The sequence below is a fragment of the Molothrus ater genome, chromosome 19 (genome assembly GCF_012460135.2).
Source record: "Molothrus ater isolate BHLD 08-10-18 breed brown headed cowbird chromosome 19, BPBGC_Mater_1.1, whole genome shotgun sequence".
Classification (NCBI taxonomy): domain Eukaryota; kingdom Metazoa; phylum Chordata; class Aves; order Passeriformes; family Icteridae; genus Molothrus; species Molothrus ater.
The window spans coordinates 8828225-8850539 of record NC_050496.2 but is presented as its reverse complement, the minus strand read 5'-3'; the positions used below and the strand labels follow the sequence as shown (position 1 = coordinate 8850539).

The window sequence follows — 22315 nt, the reverse complement described above, 5'->3', positions numbered from 1 at the left end:
AGGAAAAGTAGTGTGAAGAAAACAAACCCCTCATTCAGTCATTTGCAGGAGCTCTGAGAAGAAACAAGTGTTTTCCTTCATGAGTAAGTACAGCAGCAGCATTCAATAAAACATGTCACCTTTTGCTGCTCCTGTATGTTCTAAAAAAGTTGGAGCACTGGTTGTTCAGTTTTTTGGCTGATCAGGGCACAAGAAAGAGCTCAGTGCTTAAAAAAGTAAGTTGGATGTGAAAAATAGGTAGCAAGAAAATGTATGGTACTAGTAGGCTGAAACACTTTTTATATTAATTGACAAAAGCTGATAAAACCCACCTTACCTTCATGCTGAAAGTCCTCAGCTAATGAATAGAGTGATTTGAGTGTCTCAGAAAGTTAAGTTCAGTGCAGAGAACTGACAGCAAGAGCTGAGTCCCACACATGGTAGCAGGGATCTGCCTCCCTTTGGAGTAGCACATCTGACAGGAATTGCTCCTACATACATCTTCATTCCTATAGATTACACTTTAAGCCAGTGTTTCCCAACAAAAACACAACTTACTTTTCAAAATAAGCCTCTGCCTTCACACTGGTAGAAGGATTTTTATTTTGGTCGGTTGGGGGTTTACTTTTGCTGGGGGTTTACTTTTTTCTGGAGATGTTGTTTCCACTCTTGATTCAAGATACGAGTTGGCTCTCAGATTTGAAAAGACTCAGTAGAGCCCGATGTTAAAAGAGCACAACCCTCCTCCCCAGTAAAAAAAATTACTCAAATGTGAAAAACAAGTAAAAGAATTACTCAAATGTCATCAACTTCCCTGCAGTTCTGAGGTCACGGCAGTGAAGGGACAGCTGCCAAAAGGTGGGACAACACCTGAATTTCCATACAAGTCCCAAGCCAGTTCTGCATCCTCATTAGATCTTGTGGAGAAATGAAGCTGCAGTTCACTCTCCCCTTTATCTGTTAGACAGACATAAAAGTGAGTTACCAATGTCATTATTAGAAGATTACATGGCAGAGCTCCAAACCAAGGGCTCTTTTGTTGAAAACTATGTTAACTGTAGAGAAACTTACAAAATTGTCCTTGAAAGTTCTTTCTTGGTTGTTTTTTTTAGTTTGTGATATAGAACAACTCAATTTTATTAAAAAAAAAAAAGATAAATTAAACAGAAAATAAAGAAAACCACAAAAAAATTTAATGGATTCTGCGCTCAAATAATATCGTCACAACAAAAATATACAGAATGTACACAATACAAAAATATTTGGAAACATACAATAGCATCTTACCTTGCAAATATCATTTTGCTTTACTAGCCCTTCACAGGGAAAGTACCATTTGTTCAGTATTTTAAGGCAGAAAATTATGTAGTTTAGTGCTTTGTGTTTAACACTTGGATGTGTTGTTAGCATTAGTAGTGTAAGCAAAGGAAAAGCTGCATAAATCTGGCTTTATTTGCAAACTGAACAGACACTGTGGGAGTCAGGAGAGAGTCAGTGACAACGTGTCTATCAAGCTCGCTGAAAATAAGGTACTTTAGCTACTTGAATCATAGGGAATATTTTGTGCTTTGTGCTGTAAATACCCTGAAACATAAATTTTCTGTACTCCTACTGGCATATTAGAAAGCTTTTTCCAATTAAAAGCCAATGATTAATAGTGACATTAAAATACATTTGCCTTTAAATAAGCTTGGTTTCTGTCTTAGGTGTGATTCTTCAATATGGAACTGCAAAATACACTGCACTCCTTTATAACCAGCTCTTGGCATCAGTGATCAGAGAAGGAATCTTTGAGTTCTACCACACAAAGCACTGCAGAGCAGCCACCACTGTAAGAGGAGCAGGGGAGCAGCAATATTCAGAGGTGCTGGCCTGGGCTCTCTAGTCCCAGCTTGCCCCCAGAGGTGGCTGGTGCTGAACTGCCACGTCCCCATTCTCCAGTTCCACTTGGGGCAAAGCCAATGGATGGGTGTTCCAAAGCAATTGGGCTGAGCTTGAATCTTTGTGAACAGACTTTGAGCTCTTTACTCACTGAAGGATGTGTGAAAGTCCTACCCACCATCTTGTGAGACTAAATATTGGCAGAGAACAGCAGCTGCCTTGTGAGGTCAGCTGTCATGTCAGTACCAGCTCTGAACATGTCACATCCCATCCTCCAGAGCACAGTTCAAACTGAAAGGGCCCAATCTGCTCCATAACACACGGGCAGTATAATCCATCAGAAGCAGCAAGGTGTTGGGATACACAATCCCTGAGCTTTATTTCTAGTAACAATTTCTCTAGATTCCCCCTTCCCTGTTGATAACATACTTCTCACTGCCAAAGGAGCAAGTAGTGAAAAAGCACAATATGCCACGTAAGTGCTAAGATTCCTCATCAACTGACAGGGAAACAGTGACACAAGATGTTGTTTTAAAAACTCAGCAAAAGTAAATTCATCAGCATTTTTATGACTACTACACCTCACTCAGAGATTGTTTCTGGAAACCTCCTTTCCCACCACTGCATCACAACTCTCTCCCTCCTCAGGTCTGTGTTATTACCGCTGTGTGCAACACTAATCTTTACCTGTCTAGGAATAAAAGGTGCCATTGCAGTCCCCGTGCACTTTGATCTGCCTGCTTCTCCTTCCTTCCTCCTTCCTCCTCCTCCTGCCCCCGGCTGCGGAGCCCCGTGTCCCGCCGGCGGCCGCTCCGGTGCTGCTGCCCGCGGCCGGCAGGTGTCCCTGGCAGCCCCGCCTGCAGCGCCGGCTGCTCCCCTGCCGCACTGCTCCTCATCCTCACGGACCGACCTCTGCTGCAATGAACTCACCGCACGGGAGATCCACCCCCACTTTTTTTCTTTTCTCCCCCAGGTGTTGTGTCCTCGCTCAAGGACACAGCGTGAAATAACTTGCTCCGAGGTGCTCTGTTCAAACCTTTACCCTGGTGACAGTCCTTGCCTTCTGCTCCAGCACTGCACAGTCATAAGCTTCAATAGATTCATGTTTTATCTCACTGATAGAAAATCCTGGTAGTAGCTGAAATAAAACCACAACAAATCACTGAAACCAGTCCCTCAGTGGATGCTCCTTCAGGAACATGCTGCTGACTGTGACAGGTTGGAAACACAAATGAGCAGGATGGAGAATATTACATCTCCAACATGAGCCAGCAGCTTCAAGGACATCTGGAGGTAACAGAAAAGCCTGGTTGCTGTTAGCTCTGTGGTGCTGCAGCACTGTGGCACTCCTGGGTGTGTTAGAAAAGAGCATAACTGGAATTTACGGTACTCTGTAAAAACATAGCAAATTTTCACACTGTAATTTTAATGATTAAAAAAAAATTAAAAAGCTTAAGCACTTTGTGCTGCTTCTGGCTCCATGGGCTGATTGATTGTTAGCAGACAACAGGCTCTGTGCACAAACTGCTCCATGTATGGGAGGAGATTTCAGCTCTGATGAACAAGAATGTGAGAGGATTTCATTCCTTCACCTACCATAAATCTAACACTGCCTTAAAGTCTGGCCTTTCTGATCCCCAGGGTTGTTTGTAAACTTGCTCAGGCAGGGTATGGGAACACAAAATGAAGTCAGAAAGATGAACAACAGTTTAAAAGAGCAAGTCATAAGATCAAATTTAGAGCTGTTTTCAACAGTTCATGTAAACTACACTCATCTATGGAAAAAGGACTAAGGAAGGCTGTCTGCATTACTCTGTTCAGCTCTCTCCCTCTCCTGAGCTGAGTAAAGACATTTTGGCTGTGATCAAGCTGATCAAGAAACTGGTGATTCTTGAACTTTTATCTTGCTGCTTCACCTCAGAGCACACACTGGCAGCAGGAAAGGCATGGAAGCCTTTACTGGTAAGAAACTCATGGGCAATAAGTAGCTTTCAGCTGAGAAACCAAAAATAAAAGTCACTTGGTGCACATTGCACTCCGGTAAATTATAGGCAAAATAATCTGGGCTTTTTTGCAATTGAAATTTTCTACCAAAATTTTAAAAGCTTTCCTAAGATTTCAGGAGAACTCCCATTCCTGGTCACCTCTGTTTTCAAGGCATCTGTAATGAGAAAGGCTTAGCAATAGGTGAGGGAAGGAATGTCCTCCTTACTTGATAACCATGTGAGAACTCTCCTTGCTCCCACTCTCCTTCCTGCCTGCTCCCAGGGGGATCCACAGCTACAACACTCACTGGGCCAGCACCTGCAACAATCCACAGGAACCCTTGTGACTGCTGGGATCTGGACCCAAACTGCAGAGGTGAAATGGCTCAGGGAACCAATCCCTTCTCCAAAATGGTCAGAGCTCTGATCCCTTATCCCTTTCTCTTGGTCCTCAGTGAGGGGCCATGAGCAATGTACTGGCCATGCAGAACAAGAAAAGTGCAATTGCCCTCAGAAATCCCATTTCTGTGCACAAAGGTGCCAAAAATTATTAAGGATTATTCCAGGCTACAGATACACTTATTTTCTCTCCCTCCTTCTGAGGCAACATCAGTGATCAGAAGTTTTATGAGTGCATCTGGTAGGAGAAGACTTCACCCCTCAACCTACAGTTATTTTTCCATAAGAGGCAAAGAAGGGGGCAGCTGATAAGCACTTGTGGATGTCCTCTCTAGAAGGACAGGCTCCTACTAGCTTGTGGTATCATCTGGCAGCATGGATAGCATAGCTGAGAGAATAAAGCCCACAACACAGAGACATTTTTCTACAGAGCAAACACAACTGCTGGGGTGCCCGTGGGATGTGCTGTGAAAGACTCTGGTGGCTGTGCCTGGGCACCAGCAGGAAATAGGAAAAAGGAAGAGAGGAGCTTGTCTGGAGATACTATTATGGCTGCTTTGTCCAGACCATTGGATAGGTGGGTAAAGGGCAGAGAAAAGGAGGGCACCCACACTCCTGGACTGTAATTTGGCAGCTCTCTGAAGTGACAAGCAAAATAAGCACCTAACAGAGAAGAGTACCTATAATCTCTGCTTGTGCTACAGATGTCCCCATCTGGTCCCTAAGTCTGTGCAGGCAACTGTGTGAACTGTGCCATAGCCCACTCACAGATTGCCTGAACTGGGCTTGACCAACATTACAGAAAAAGGCATCACTGCAACAAACTGTTGTGTGGGCTCCTGAACATCCATTGCCTCGGGAGGAGGCATCCTCAAAATTTTAGAAGTCATATTAAAACAGTTTTATCCATTTCACAATGATCACTGTAGCAAATAACACCCTCTCCACTTCATTGGGAAACCAGTGCTACATACAAACTCATTTAACTCCACTGCCTTCAGTGGACTTGGCCCCAAATGGATTGTATGGCTGTAAAGACTGGTTCCCACCCTGGGCTGCTGGAGGTGATCATGGTCCCATGTTCCTAGTAAGAACCTGCTGGAAGAGTTGAGATCCTTGCTAGGAGCTCACTGCAGGCCAGGTGTTAGGTCAGTGTGGTCGGAAAAATAATGAGAAGAAAACAGCACCTGATTGTCATCTGATAAAACCACAAATGAACATTTGCACTCCTTTTCTTCATCCCTCAAAAAAAACCCCAAAAAAACCAACAATCCAGCCACGCCCTCTAGCCACAGCAGGCTGGGGAAGGGGGAATAATTAATTAAAATCAAGTGAAACATGCACAGGAAAAGTCACTTCTGGCTGGGTATCCACAACACTCTAAGATTCCCAATGTTTATAGTGCAATTTCATTTGACCTGTGGTTGAAGATCAGTCTCCATCACTTTGTGTGATCAAGTTCTGCTGATTCCTTTGAAAGTTGTGCAAGACAAGTTTCAGCAGAGGCTAAAATACCTTAGGAACCATTCAAGTAATTAGACAGTGGCACTGGTATGGCTGAACAGTCAGATATGTCCAAGGAAACCAGACTCAAGCTGCCTTGTGAGTACCATTTGATCTCTAATTAGTAAATGTCTGATCTTTTTCCCTTTTAGTGTTCAGTAACATAGAGGAAATTCACTGAACAATTGGCCATAATTCCAGCACTGACCTGGAAAATACAAATATCTCATAGAAAATATTGATGTGTGATTACAACCCAAGCAGTCAGTGCCCAGGTGCAGGGCAGAAACTGCAGAGCATGGCCAGCCAGAGTTACAGAACCTGCTGGATTTGTGAACAAACTGATCAGCCCATTCTTTCATGAGATCTTTAAGCACCTCCTCCAGGACACTCATGTGTTCAGAAGAATCATCCTCCCAAGTGAAATACAAAAATAGATTCTCCATCTTCATTCATTTAACACAGCTGACAGATGACTTCTGCCCTCCAGTTTTCTGTCCCATGTTTTCAAGGAGGGGGAGGTAGCTTTAGATCCAACAGACTGTAGGCAAAAATATTCCAGAAGATGGCAAACAAGACAAAAATGATGTAAATAGAAAGGAAGATCCACCACAAAGTCTGATCTTGGAGTCTCTGCTCATAGTTCCTCAGGATGATAACACCAAGGGTGATTCCAACCATCACCCCTCCCAGGTGAGCCATGAAGCTGGGGTGGGGGCAGGGGGGGTAAGCAGAGGGGTGGAATCGCAGCCACACGGCTCTTCCAAATTCAAAGCTCACTGGAACAAAGAATAAAAAATGAGTTAATTGTTTAGGTTTATCCTTCTTAAGTCCATGTTGTGAGCAGCACTGCATCCCTGAGGAGACAGAGAGGGACAAATTGCCTTGTATGGTGAGCACAGGGAAGCTGTGGCTATGTCAGGGTTGTGGCACACAGACATGAGGTCTCTCCAGTGGCTGGAAAGTGGTCTGGGTTTGTGAGTGTAAATAGGTTGGGGAATATTCACCTTCTGAAATTTATACCAAAGGCATAACAAAAATGAGTTAGAATTTAGAGACAGTTGTCTGTGATGAACACACAGCTTAGTTTCCCATATTGTGCCCCCCTGAGGATAGGGCTGGAAGAGAATTCACCAGTGTGGGTATAATGCTGCTGCCATCCCAGACAGGACATGCTCTAGGAAACCCAAGTATTATCATTATGAAAGCATTGCATGTTTGAGACTGCAAAGAGAAGATGCTTAAGCTTCTTCACAAACACCACAAGCTACAGATGCTGGCTAATGACAAATCCTTGTTTACAAACGCTTGTGTTGAAAGCCAAAATCTGCAGTGGAGAGCAATGTGGTTCCTGCTGCCAGAAGGTCCAGCTGCAAGTTCCTACCAAAACTGCTGCAAAGTCAAAACCCTCTGAATCAGCATGAAGTATTATGACAAGGACAAACAAAACAGGACTGGCTGCACGTGTGCCAAGCACTGTGTGGTACTTACTACAGATCAAGGCAACAGCCATGCGCAGCAGTTTGAATTGGCACTTCATTCCTGACCAGTTCTGGAAAAGAGACAAGGAAAACAAAGTAATGCTGCACACAGACCTGAAGGGATATTACAGTTAAATCTGTCACTTGTCAGGCAACTTCTCAGTGCATTCAAGCCCTACTGTGCTTTTTCAATGCTACTTTCTGTGCCTCAGGCTCCCTGAAATTCTGCAGCTCAGATCTTTGGCAGAGCATAGAGAAACAATAAAGACTTCAATAAAAGCATATCAAGGAAACAGTGCCATAAGAAAGCCTGAACTTAGTCTCCTCTGTCTTCAGGCTTGGCTGTTAATCAATATAGTGGAATAAAAATCTCTGAATAATAATCAGAAATAATGGAGAAATATTAAAAGTCCTCCTTTTCCACTTGCACGTAATTTTAAAGCAGGAAAAGAGATAATGTTTTGAGAAATTCAGATGTATGACAACATTATTATTATTTTATTATTACTATTATGTGACTAAATGAAAATTTGCCTATTGAAGGCAGATTGAGATACCAAGATAATCATGTTTCTTGTTAAAAGCTCCCTATTTGTCACACTGAAGAAAGAAAAAGAATGCTTGTAAACTCCTCAGACTATCTCTAAGGGCACCTGGGATGGCAAAAAATGCAACCTCCACAAAATAAGTAACTGATTTTCTCTCTCCACAGAGAGATCTAACCCAGCCAGAAAGCTCTGAGCTCATGCTGATTAATACTGTGCTGCCTCCTTCACTTTTAATTTCCATGTAGCTGCTTTGAATCCCTCCCCTCACTCTTTTCCTTGGGGTGACATGCTTTATTGCTTCCCCCTGTTGGTTATTTTATGTATTTCATTCCAATAATATTTCTTTTTCCAAGCAGGAATGCTTCCATTTCCTTTGGTTGCCAGGAGGGAACAGAGGATTCCAGAGACCCTCCCTGCCACAGTGCCTGCTGTCCCCAGCTGTGCCAGACTGAGCTTTGCAGCAAACAGCCAGCAATGCCTTTCAGTGTGCAGGAGCATTGCATCTAGATAACAAGTGAGCACAGAGAGACAAGGCAGGGAAAGGAAAGCAAAAACATCCCTCCACCAGAACTGGAAAGGCAGCAAAAATAATTTCAGATGAGAAGAGAGGCAGTGGATAATGGAGAAATAAAGATGCTAAGGTAGCAGTCACTAAATAGATTTGGCAGAGGCCAATGAGAAGTGAAATGACAGATCACTTTGTGATGTTCCAAGAACTCAGGGAAGGTGACTGCTGAAGACTCTCCACATGCCTCTGGAAGAGCCTGTTCCTCTAAAGCACACTAAAATTTCCTCCAATGTCCCCTTCTAACCCTGTGAATTGTGGTGTTAAAAACCCTGTGTCTGTGTTACCACACTGAGAGACACAGGAAGCTCCCTCCTGTTTCCCTTGGCACAGTGGCAGGGAACACAAATCACACTTTTCAGTTCTTTTCAGAACTGAATGTAGAGGTGCAATTCCCCAGCAGAAACCCTGTGCTATAGGGGTAGCCCCTCTCCTCCACTCCTGACCTCTCTGCCAGCCACTCAACTCTCTCATTTGGACAGCAGCCTCAGCTCATTCATGCTCTGAAAAGCTTGAAGAGGGTGAAGCAGACCAATTCTGCTCAGGATATCTCACACTTCCCAGCTGTTACCAAGCTGTCTGGAGCAGCACCACTGTGGGTCACAGCTGGAGCCTGCTGACTTTACTGCACACAAGCATCAAGTAGAAGGTTTTCTTTTAGGCTTGGCTCCACCACCACCACACACACACATCTTCCAGCACCCATAGAACAGATCTGCTGTCTCTACTGCAGCCACCTCACATTATCTTCCCACTCAGACCCAGAGGAGGAGCATTATCCTCATTTTTATGGTTATTCTGCTCTGATATTGCTGGTACAGGACACACATGAATCTTCTATCAGCAAAGCCTTTTTTGCCCAGTGTCAGCTGAGGAGTTCCCAAGGCAGCTGTGCTGGGCTTTGCCACCACCCAGCTGAGGGATGGGGATAAACTCCCGTTTCCAACCTTAGAAGAATGACAATGCTGGTATTTGCTCACCTTTGTAAAGTATTTCATGAGGTGAAACAGCAGAGATGCATCATTAGATCACCCAGGGTTCATCTTCAGTCTGGGTTTTACAAATGGAGATAAGGAATATTCTGCACATGAATCCACTGAATGCTAAATTTCCTTAGATAGTCACTAAAATTACATAGCACATCCAGACAGGAACAGGTCTGCCACTTCTGCAGAGCCAGTCTGCTTTTCAAACATTTGTCAGCCATTGCATGGAGAGTTGACAGCCTGGAGAACACTGATAAATCGTGGATTACCAACACCTTTAGGTTGTCCTGGCAAACTGTCAGCTATCAGGGTACCAAGCCACCAAGTGCAAGGTAATATTTCCATTCCAGAACCACACCACTGAGACAAGACTCTTAGCTGGGGCAAGCTCTGAATGACCAACAGCTGGGTCAGGCCTTACTTCCAGCCCCTTTGGGCCACCAGACGTGGCTCACTCTGAGGTCAGACAGTCACTCTGGTACTCACCATCACAATATTGGCCAGGTGAGCAGAGACAAGAGCATACACACCTCCAGAGGAGCCCACCACCGGCGCCCTCATGTCAGCCACTGACACTGCCAGGGACCCTGGGGGAAACAACAAGGCTTTGTGACAATTGCCCACCAAATAAACACACCCTCTCCTACCCTACGTCCCTGCTATGGCCTGTTTGTGCTAATTGCTGCAGGTCAGGAATATAGAAAGAGGAGGAGGAGGAGGAAACTGATTGACTCAGGAAGCCAACTCAGTCCTGTCAAGGCAGTGACTGATTGATTCCTCTGCACCTACTTTAAAAGCAGCCAAGCAAGGCAGCAATGTGTCTTTAAACTTGTCCTGCAAAAAGGCATTTATTCCCTGATTGAAGGAACAAGGGAGCAGGAGACAGACAAATGTCTGTGTTTGTTTCTCACCTGAAGATAAAAAGAAGTAGCTCCCATGTCGGCAAGAAAAATATTAGCACAGGGAGAAGGAGCTAGGGACTTGTAACTTAGCACAGACCTCTGATCAAAGCACAGTCTATTACCTGTAAAACTTCAGAGTAAAACTAGTCAAAAATAACCTGGATGGAGGCAGTAGGCACATGACAGCAAAATGACAGGTCAAGTACATAAAGGCACCACTAATAACAATACAGCCAAACACAGACATTGCTTCTTCTTATCCCTCTTGGAGGCTTGGATCTGCTCAAAGCTCCTTTCATTGCTGACTTTAAGAATAATTTAAGTGATAGAGGGAAAGGCAGATTTGCTGTCACAAGGAAGGGATAATGAAGATCTTTGTGATGATTGGGAATGGGAAAAAGACATATTGGCAAATCTTGAGAGAGTCCTTGGTAGCACAGAATCTAATGAACTTCTTTGCTAATTGCCCAACTGATTCCAGGTCAAGAAAGTGCTGAGCTTCTCCCAGCCAACTCTGCTGATAGCTCCCTCCTTCCTTGTATGGCCCTGAGACTTCTCAGCTCTTAAACACCGCCATTAAGGAAAAAGTTAATGAGAAATAAAGGAAGGAGTAATAAGAACTTGCAGTTAAGTCCTCAGACACTGCACTGAGCGCCTCAATTTCCATTCTTAATGTGTCTTCTTAGTAAAGCCAGACAAATGAGAAAGAACCATAAAAGTAGTGGTCTAACTACATTTTACATTTTACTACATTTTGTCTATCCCTGATTATTTAGCAGCTGAGTTATCTTTATATTGCCTCAGCATGAATTTTCCTCTCTCCTGGCACGTGACAAAGAATAAAGGATGTTTCGTAGCTGGCTAAGATATCAGTGAAGCCCTGGGGTTTGGTAGGTGTTTCTGTGTAGAAAAGCTATGTCTGGGAAGTTGCACATTGGGCACCACTTTTGTTAGTGTTTGTTAAAATAACAGCCAGGGGACAGTGGAGCTGCTCTGCTAACTCCTTTCTCTGCATTAAATATCATTGATGTTTGTACCATGCCTCATCCTGTGTCCTAGTCCAATTATTCTTTCCACAGACTGTCTCCTGGAATGCAGGATTTATTAGTACCCAATGCAGCCTATTCTGCAAAGGGTTTATCTGCTTATTATGGAAAAAGTAATTATATGGCTGGAAAAAACCAAACAAACACTATAAATCTTGAATAAAGGCAGTCAATCACTGAGTTCCACTGTAAAGTTCTTGGTTGTTTTCACACCCTTCTTCTGCTTTAACTAGATTTTGATCTATTGACAGCTTCCATCACCTCCAAACTGCTGGAAATTCCAAACATAAATAAAAGCAATTCAGCGCAAACTAAAAATCAATCAGACCCCATGGCTTAATGATGAAATTAATTTTCCAGATTTCTGTGCACTGCTCACAATCTACAACCAAATACTTCTTGCTTACTTAGGCTGTAGAAAGGTGACAGACAGGATAAAAGGAGGAAGAACTGCCACAGGACCAGCATGACTCCATATTCAGGAAGACCATCTAAAGCAAGGCTATTTTAAAATAACAGGCAGTTGGTGCATTTTTAGCAGGTCTCCTAAACACAGAGTCTATGGCTACATAGAAATAGATGTCAAGCTGTACCATACTTTCTGTGTCCAGCCCTGCAAAGGATTTCAATGCACAGAAGATCAGTGAATGTTCCTCTCCTAATCCCAAATATCACAAAACATTTCTCCAACTCAAAAGCCAGCACAGACCATTTTCACTGCTCCTCCACCTGGGGCATGCAGAGGAGTCACCTACCTGCCACAACTCCTGCAACGTACACAAAACTGATCCTCGCAGCTCCGTGCACCATTTCCAGAGGAACCCCAACCAAGAGCTGAAGGACAACATTGAGCCCAAGGTGTTCTATCCTGCAGCAAGGAAAAACAACAGTTGTCCTCTTTTCCAATTCTTCATCTCCTTTCTCTACCACTGAGACACAGATATTTTGGAAAGAAAATCAAATAGCACCCAATTCACATAAGTAGACTAACACTGGGAAAAACAGTGATTCCAGAAAAAATCAGACCCAGAGTTTCTTCCCTCCTTGCTGCTTTTATCTTTTCCATATCCATGCAGGTCCTTTCAGCTAAAAACCTCGTACAATGTTTGGTTCTTAGTCAGACTTTTTTTCCCTTTTCCTTTGCTTGAAAAAGTTAAATGACTTGTCAAAAAAAAAAAAAAAAAGCAGCAAGATGGCAGCAGAGCCTGGAACAGAAGCCAGAAATTTGACCTGCTCCTTTCTTCTCCCCTCCTAATGATTCCACTTTTCCCTGCACACACCACACTGCCATGATGGGGAATGGTTGTTAAGAATGAGGTGAATGTAGAAGTTCCAGGAGAACTGCCAATTCCTGGTGCTGTAATGCTGCTTTACAGCATGGGTGTCTCACCCTCACCCTTTTCTGCTGTGCCTACTTCAATGGTCAGAATGGGAAGCAGAGGGCATTTTGATCTCTGCTGAGGTGCCCAGGTGTACTCACTGATGCTCGCTCTTCACCCACCCTTGTTCCCATTACAGCCAATAGCAAAACTCCAAAACTCCTGTTGAACACACAGGAAAAAGCTGGGCTGAGAGAACTCTTGCAGCAAGCCCCACTACCACACAGTGCAGGACCACTTGCAGCCTGCAGGCAGAGTGACAGCTCAGATGTGTATATTGGGTAGAGACTCCAGTGCAGCAGATCTCCCCTGAGCTGAATCAACAGCTTCAATTCAAGTTCTCTGTTGCTTCAATCAATATTACTTAACAAACCTGACCTGCCACTTTTCAAAGCTCTGTACAGACATTCATCTGTAGGGTCTTCCAGTGAGGTAACACCAGCACCAAGCCCTGAGCAGGATCCTCAACACTCTGCTAGTGTCTGAGATTTACCCTGGGCTCACAGGACTAGGTCCTACTGAATGATGACATCCCACTGGAGCCAAGGGTATCCTGCTTTTTGTATGAAGAGAACCTGCTTACAAAACAGATGGACCTAAATGACACAGTGGTACCCTTAATGCAGGAGGCCAGCATTTTTGGGGAAAAGAGAGCAAAGTACCTAATGTCTTGGAAATATACATCCTATTTTATACAAGAAAAGGGTTGCTCACAGGCAGGCACTAGCAAACTTTGGATTAAGTTATATGCATTTCCACTGTTTTGATCTTTTTCATGTTACCATAGCAATTTCCCATACACAGCAGAGAAAAACACTGATGGTGAGATTCAGTAATGACAGAACAGTCTCATAAATGAGAATTTAAAGTTGGACTGCAAAAAAAGTGCTAGAAATGATACTGCAGAGAACAATCCTCTCCTGATATCTTAATAAGTTTATTTCCATTGAATTTCTCTCCAAAGATGAATTTCCCTCCTGCACAATACACTCAGGACTGCAATTTTTCATCATGGGAACCTGCTCCTGTAACTGAGTTCTTACATTACCTTCCTCAAGCCCTTTGAAGCCACTGGGCATGGTTAGCACTCACTCTGATCCCACATGCTCACAGAACGCTGGGAATTAAATTAGGAACAACCAACAAAGGTCAAAATGAGATCACTGAGATGAGTCCAAACATCCAAGTGCCCTTTCACAGAGGGGAGGGAAGAGGCTTTGGCTGGCACACAGTCAACATCATGAGGTGGCACCTGACATTTCCACACAAAGCACTGGGTCTTATTTTTCAAAGAAAGCTTTTGTAAGAGTTCAGCAAAGTTTATCCTGGACTCTGAAGTGACTGCTCTGATTCACAGCTGTTCTTAAAAGACTTCCCAGGAGCAATCCCATTCACTTCTCTTCCACATCATGCTAAGAGCTTTGAAGGCACCAGAGTCAATAAGTACCCATAAAATATAATTACCCTTTGCCAGTGCTGAATGTGTCATTCTTGAAATGACAATTTCATTGATTTATTAAGGACTTTCTCCTTCCCTGGGACCAAACAAATGGGACTGAGCATCAATGCAAGTCATTAGTTATGGCAGTGATACAAATGTGTGGGCTTCAGATTATCAACGTCTGCTTTCCATGAAAACAGAAGGGCAGAATTTACAACTTTGCCTTTTCAGCCCTTGACAAAGCTCCCTCCATCAGAACCAACACACAGCCTGTACATTTTTGGAATCTTTCTAGAGGCACAGCCAGCCAAGCCTTAGCAACTGCTGCCTTCTCAAACACCTTCCGGCTGCCACTTGCTCTTCAAAAAAAGACTGAGTGCACTAAATTAAGGAGCAGTCCACATTACCATTTAAAAGTCTCAGCTGGAAGCAGGGTAACAATAGACCCATGGCATTGTGTTATCCTCTCATTCGAAAATGAGAGGAGAATGATGGGCGTCCACTAAAAGACAATATTACCTTTCCAAGATTTATCTGTTTTCCTCACAAGAAAGAGCTTAATACAGAGAAGTTAGAAATAAAGGAACATTTAGCTTAACTCCAGATACTGCAGATAAATCACAAGGTTTATTGTTCCAGTGGGACTCTCCACTGTTTTAAAGGCTGTGGAGCTAAAGGAGTTGGAATCCATCATGACGAGTCCCCTGCTCACCACCTTCCACTGTTCCACTCTGAGTCAGCCAGAGGTGAAATAAACCTGTGGGATTTTTTGGCCAGTGAGTGTGAAGAATGCCAGGGAACTGCCTGCTACAAGGGTGACCTGGCACAGGTTAGGAAAGCATGCCACAGAAAGGCATTTAATGCTGGGAAATTGTCCTTGTGCAGGTGTTTCTCCTCCAATGTATCCTAGAGCAATCTGTAGTTATAGAAGCAATATGGTAAAACACCACCACCATCAAAAGAAAGCCCAAATACAAATTAACTAACATTAGTTAAAATCGAGTGTTTCTTTCTTTTACAAGCCCAGTTTTCCCCATATTTTCAGTGATGGAAATTTCCACTTCGCATTTCATGTAACCTTAGCCTCATGTCTAAGCCCAGCAGTCCCCACGTGCAGGATGAAGTCTATGTAATATGGGCTCTTTGGAGGGATTCAGCATGCAGAGGAGAGAGGCTGTCACATTCAAAGTTTCTTCTAAAACCTTTTCCCTACTCTTCCCTTGGGTGGAGTCTGTTTTTATCCAGGGATCTGGGGCACATTTTGTGCTCCAGGGTAATTACACACCAAGGAAGTTATTCCATGGCAGGGAAGAGACATCAGCATGTCTTCCATCAGAGATGTGGAAAAAAGGCACATCTCTTGATCTTTCTGGCCTTTCATAGAAGAACATTGACTGATGGAAATATAGGCTTTCTATTTAAGAACAAAGAGTCCTTATGCAGTTTCAAACTCTACACTACTGCTGAAAGGCTTGCTGCTGTCATTTTTCAATGACAGAATTAAAGAAAATTGCAATTATCTGCCAGGAATGTGTGAAGATAATAATCTGAGAAACTGCTCAGAGGGGGTAGAATGTTTTGTACAGGGATGAACTTTCCAGTGACACTTGCTCATCACCATGGCATCACAAACATCACACAATTAAGTCTATTTAAATTTTGTGAGGACTAGCACAGCTGAGAAGAACAAAGTTAGAATCCCCACACCTTGTATATTCTTCCTAAGTCTGCTACATACCTCCCATGGGATGAAGGAGGATTCATTTTATTGTGCACCTTCATTTTGCATGGACACCATTCTGTGTCCATCTGGTCACTCGAGACTGTCAACTCTTCAGGAATACTCAGTTTGCCCAGTGTGTACAAAATGGGAGTTCAGGCTTGACACAGCTTTCTAGGCATTAGCTCAGTCCCTACAGAAGGGACTGAGTGATGACAGGGCCCAGGCACAGGAATTTAACTGACTTTTCCAATATCCTGTATTTTTAAATACCAGTCCAGCATCTTTTCAGACTTGTCCTACCACCTGCACAGCTCCTTTAGTGGAACACTGGGCTTTGACCTGGTTTTAGGAAGTGCACAGTAAGAATAAAGTGTGGTCCCAACACTGCTGGGGAGAAGAGCAGCATCTGTTAAGTTCCTTTTATTGCCTCGTCCCTTCAGAGAGCTGTGAAGGTTTGCACTTCATTGCCCACCAGCCCACAACATCTTCAGATTTTTACACACAATTTATAATTGAGCTTTTAAAATTTAATTCTGAGCTGATTCTGTCACTTCCTCTATCACTCTGGGGAACCTGAACTGTTGTAAGTACTCACCCTGCATGCATGAATATGTAGGTTAGGTACCTCCAAGCCTGGGCCCGAAGCTGGGGATGGTACAGTAATGCATTCTTCAGGTACAAGGGGTGGCTGACTTGCAGCACAAATCTGTCTAAGACCACTCCATTGTAAAGAAAAAAGGCAACCTAGAAGAGCAGAGAGATTCATTGGTTACCAAATGCCTTTTCTCACCAACAAGTACCTTTTAGCTAAAATAATGGAGAAAAAGTAATATATAAAGAACTTTTCTCCCATTTGACAGCTTCACACAGCATGAAATTCCCTGTTTTGAGGAACCTGCAACACATTTAACTGTATTGAACACATGTAACTGTATTTGTAACACACCAGCCCCTGAGTCAGAGGAACCTGCTCCCAGTCAGCACCCTACTATCAGTGTCATATCCTACTCTGTATTTACTTGAGCACATTACTCAGCAAATGTGCAAAGATCTCATTTGCAACACATGAGCAGGTCAGAATATTTAACCCAGAGGTTCTCTCCCCTCCTTTTTCTCTCCACTCACAGAACAGAGGTAGCTGTACAGAAATTTCTAATTCCATTGACTGATCCATTTCTCTAGAACTGTCCTGTTTTCACACCTCAAACAGTTTTGCTCTCATTTCCCAAACTGTGTAGTCCCATAAACAGATTGTTCCAGTGACAGGATCACAGTGTCCACTTAAACACACTCCAACAGGCAACCAAAATGCCACCAGCTTCATGTCTGTCCTTGTCCAGGTCTGAACAAGTCCCTCTCTGTGGTGGTGTTTGCAGGGGTCTTAGGATGAGGGAAGAGACGAAAATGTTGACTCCATGTTTCAGAAGGCTTGATTTATTATTTTATGATATATATTATACTAAAACTATATTAAAAGAACAGAAGAAAGGATTTCAGCAGAAGGCTAGCTAGGAATAGAAAAAGAATGATAACGAAGGCTTGTGACTGACCGAGACAGTCGGGACAGCTGGACTGTGATTGGCTATTAATTAGAAACAACCACATGAGACTAATTACTGATTTACTTGTTGTATTCTATAGCAGCAGATAATCATTATTTACATTTTATTCCTGAGGCCTCTCAGCTTCTCAGGAGAAAAAATCCTCAGGAAAGGATTTTTCAGAAAATATCATGGCTCCACCTGTCCAACCCTGACTGTGTCCCAGCAGAGCCTCTGGCAGTGTGGGGAGGCTCCCAGGGAGGTACTTGCCTCCACAATGGTGATGGTGATCATGAACCAGGGCGGGGGGCAGCAGGTGTAGCTGTCATAGTACCACTTGCGGTCGATCTCCCGCGGGAGGGTCTCGTAGGCCACGTGCCGGATCAGCCTCTGCGAGAGGCTCAGCCCCGTCTCCTCCAGCAGGGCCTTGCTGCACAGCCTCCTGTTCCCCTGCAGGATGGCCTGGCGGAAACTGTTCGACCTTTTGTTGCTCATCTGGTAAAAGGGAACAGAAGAAACCGTGAGTACAAAGCAAGGCCTGGCACAGTCATCAGGGAGAATAGTGCCAGTTTGGCAGCACCAGATCCAGGCAGGCAGGAAAGCACCACCAGGCTGAGCTTTAGGAACCAAGTCTTGGGACAATGACAGGGTGCACTGAAAACTTGGGGTGCAAGGAAAACGAGTACCACAGTCTACCATTATGATGTCAACAAATGAGGTCAGGGCAGAAATCTGGCAAGGCAGAGTGGAGGCTGCTGATGCACCTGGCTGAGCTCTATGGCCCATTCTCCAGCCTTCCATGCACTTTCTTCACCATCAGTTATCACAATCCATATTCCTGTGCCCTCCTTTCCTCTGCTCCTCCTGCTCTATCAAACTTCCCTGCAGTCTCAGGGCAGGAAATTTCTCAAAAATGTAGCAGCAGGCTTTTTCACAGCACATCTAACCCTTGGGGCAGGAGTTAGCTCTGGGCAAAGAAAATGATCTCTTTGTGTAAAACAAAACTGCCTGAGCAACAGCAACAAACAACAAATTAATCGCCTGTACAAGCTGTCTTAGCTCCTGTAAGCCTGCAAGTCTTTACAAGGCTTCTTTTATAAATTATCCTCAGTGGGGGCAGGCTCTGAGATGGCACAGGCTTACAGCTAATTTGTATATGCATTATCACCTTACATGCATAGATTTAGCTATCTTTCTGAGTATACACTTTACCAGTTTGGATGCATAATTAAAGCAATTGCATTTGCAAATTAGGCAGATGGAATTTTATGCTTAGCCTTCTGGGGGTGGAGGAACAAACCAGGTCTGAAAGAGCTTGCTCCAAGATTTGTATAATTGTTAATTAGCCCTGATGTCAAACAAACCTGCTGCATTAGAGCCACTGTCTGTACTGGCTGAATCTTTGGCAGGGAGCTCCAAAGGCTCACTGTGCACACAGGCTGCAGCAGGGGGACCTTCCACTGTAACAGGCAGCAAAGCAAACATGACAGCCTGGTCCTTCTTCTGACAGAGCTGCTAACTGCTCTCAAACCACCAGCACATCCAGCCTCCCAGAACCAAGGGAGAGAAGACACTCAGCAGCAGTTGTCTTGGATCATGCTGGTTTCAGCTGATATCCCAAAGCCAGCAAAGCCCAGAGCTTGTGTTCTCAGTGCCCAGGCAGTCAGGGAATTGCTCCAAGCTGGACCAAGCTGCTTAAATACAGTAATCACTGCAGGGAGCCACCTCCTGTTAATCACTGGAGGAAGGCAAGGGGCCATCTGAGGTGATGGCACTGCGACCTGCTCTGCCCATCCCTCCTTAGCATTCATTTGTAGCCTGTCCCTCCAACACAGAGGAGCACTGACCATCAGTTGATGTTCTTATACTTTTTTTTAAACTGAAGAAAAATTTGTTGTTGTTGTTCTCTTTGAGTTGTTTCAGCGAGAAGATGTTTTACCCTAACAACTCTCCCCATTGTGGTATTTCTCCTTTGCTCTCTCTTTCCTTTGTTGATTTAGAAAACACTTTAAAAAAAGAACATTTCTTGTAAAAAAAGCAGAAAAACAAAGAAGGAAAAAAAATGTTCACAAGGTCTCTCTCTCAGTCTTCTCATGTCTATCATCCAAAGGCCTGTATCTAAAACTGGGGAAGATGAGGGGGGAAAAATTGTTGTGGTCCTCTGTTGCATTAAGAAAGCCTGTTCATACTGAAGGATAATATTTTCATAGAGAAACATCCAACAGGTACAAGGCTTTCCTTAGCATGTGTGAAATGCCTTTTGCTAGGTAAGAGATGTACCTCTGTTTCGAAGATACTTTTAGCCACTTAATGACCTCTCTGTGTCCACAGAAGAAAGCTTAATTCCAGGTTAGTTCAGAACAGCCTTTTAGAGATGTTCTGCATGTGCTCTCTTACAAAGTTCATTCTTTTCTCTCTGGCTTTGCCCCTCTTATGGACAGGAATAAATTCAGACTGAAACTATAAAATTGCCTGAAGACGCCAGACAGTTGACTGGAGCTGCTGATCTGCTTATTCCAATTACAGTGATAAATGGGATTTCCTGCCTACCACAAAACACTCAGTGCTTTTCCCTGTTGCAGCACTTCAGTGGAAAAGATAATAATTTCCAGAGTCAAGGAAAATCATCATTTCAGCATCAAGAAGTGCTGGCCACCCTCAGCAGATGATCACCTCATCAGTGCAGAGATTGCCAAGGGAGATGGGCAGGAAACTCCAAAGGCTGCTCTGTCCGTGGTTAGGATCATATCAAAGATTTCTTTGCATCTGTTGAGCAGAGGATCCTAAGGAGGCACCCTGAACTCGTTTGTTACTGTTACAAGGAACTGGCTCAGTTCAGTCATCTGAACTCAGCACAGCCCCATCAGTCCAGTGTCCTCTCTGCAATAATGCTTGTGCTGCCCATGGAGCCCAGAAAACAGCCAGGGCACTGCAAATTCATCACCATGACATTTCTGAAGATGTTCCTCAATATACTAAAAACAAAACAGGGAAAGGTCTTCTTAGATTTACGAGCAAAATATTGCAGGATCACGGTAAGTCACAGTTCAGATGACCAAAGCCTCCACTGGCTCTCGTGAGGATGGGAAACTGGACTACTGTTCAGCAGAAAGCTCTGCCTTCCTTTTTCCAGAGACGAAGATAAATCACAGGACATTTCACAGCCCACACAGAAGCTAACATGGAAGGGACAGGAAAACATTTGCCAGACCCTCTTTAGAGCAAAGGATATGGAGAGAAGGTCCAAGTTCCCTCTACATGCTGCAGTCTTGGCATGGTTTTACACCCCAATAAGGCAGGGACACAGTGTCAGGAGTGTGTCAGATGTGCTGAAAAGCCCCCACAATCCCTCAAGATGTGGATGAGTGTATGTACTGAGCCCTTGTTAAAATCAGACCTCTCAGGAAGGAGGCATCCTGCTGGTCCCCACCTGCATGCATTGCCCACAGCACCAAGAGGAGATGATCTCCAAAGAAACAGCACAGCTGACTGCCAGGGCTCAAGCAAACACAGCAATCCTGGCCCTACTCACATGGTCTTTGGATCAAGCTAGGAGGAGATGGGCATGAGGAGAGGCAGAGGATTAAATCAGTATTGCTGCTCTCACCAATTCTTGATGAGAAGTCTATTTTGTTCCTCAGACTGACTTTGGAAGACTCAAATCTTCCCAAACAGAGTCTCGCATATGGTCACAATTTGCTGACTGGATTTTGGAATTACATAATATTGGTATTTATGAGTCAAGTATTTAATCATCAGCTGAAAGAACACTTGGCCCATTGTTGGCCTGCACATAATCATGGCTCCAGGAGCCCAGGGCAGCTCACCCCACTTCTCTTCATGCAATTGATCTAGGACTTCTTTAATGAGTGTGATATTAAAGCTGCAAGCAGATGGGTACAACAAACAGTATGTGGAGAGAGAAGATAGCAGTGGGGAACAACACATTCCCTTAGTCCTTCCTGCCTGCAAAATGGTGTTCTGCAGAGAGAAAGAAATTTCGCTTGCAGAAGAGCCAGGCTGAGCTGACTGGTACCCAGGTGGTGCCATCTCTGCCCTTTGGCATCACCCTACCCAAACAAACCAAGGCTTAGGGCTGGAGCTCTGCTCAAGAGCTGGGTTTGATACCTCTATGCAAATGGAACATTTTTTCCTACTTAGATCTGAACCTGTCTTCAACACTGAAAATGTCAACATTTAGGATGGCAAGAGTAGAACAGTGACAAACTTTGATGAAGTACAAAGCCCTGCCTTTGTTTAGCACACATGGCACTCCAAAATTACTCTGGGATAATCTGCAGCTTGCAAAGGAAGTTGTCCATCCCCACTGGCAGACCAATTTCTCTGTCTTCCTTGGATATCTGTAGTACTGTGGCTACCTCAGATAATCAATAGCCAAGTCATGTAGTATTTCCCCCATCTCCAATTTCAGGGCTTGTGTGGGGCACAGTACCCCTTTTATGGTTTTATTCAGCCTCACTCAGAAGGTTTGGAAAACACGGATTTCTGCCGATTACCTATTGGCATCTTTGAGACTGGTCTCAAGCTATTTTTAACACAGGCAGCTCTGTGACAGGCAATGCATTCAGCTCTCCAGCTCTGATCCTCCAAGACACAGAACATTAAATCAGAAGTTAGCACAAGCATTTAAAAGGCTCTGCCAGCTCCAGTTTTATAACCCACTTTACTTACAAATGCAACCTCTCCAATCAATTTTGCTTTCAAGATTCACATTTATTTCCTTCCCTCTGCCCACACTTCTACAAAATGCTAATGTGGGTAGAGACAGCTTTCCCCAAAATGCATATCTCAGCATTAAGTTCATCTGTCACAGATGTTCACATCCTCTGAGCCAACCTGGTAGCACTTTCCCAAACAGTATCAAAGGGAAAAAAACCTGAATACCAAATACCAACATTCTGATCTGGTTGACCGAGCAGTGGTTTACTCAAGGGA

At 43.9% G+C, this 22315-nt stretch overlaps 1 protein-coding gene across 2 annotated transcripts in view; it reads right to left on the bottom strand.

Moving 5' to 3' along the window:
- Positions 1-1150: 1150 nt before the first annotated feature.
- The window catches only part of RHBDL3 (rhomboid like 3), a 61187-nt gene continuing 40022 nt past the window's right edge, over positions 1151-22315 (bottom strand). For both annotated transcript variants that reach the window (XM_054516857.1, XM_036394500.1), the window contains 6 exons: positions 17630-17854; positions 16414-16562; positions 12031-12143; positions 9814-9914; positions 7239-7299; positions 1151-6526 (listed from right to left, as the gene is read on the bottom strand). In XM_054516857.1, the coding sequence (XP_054372832.1) occupies positions 6255-6526; positions 7239-7299; positions 9814-9914; positions 12031-12143; positions 16414-16562; positions 17630-17854 (921 nt within the window). In that variant the 3' untranslated portion in view covers positions 1151-6254. The remainder of the gene's footprint in view (positions 6527-7238; positions 7300-9813; positions 9915-12030; positions 12144-16413; positions 16563-17629; positions 17855-22315) is intronic.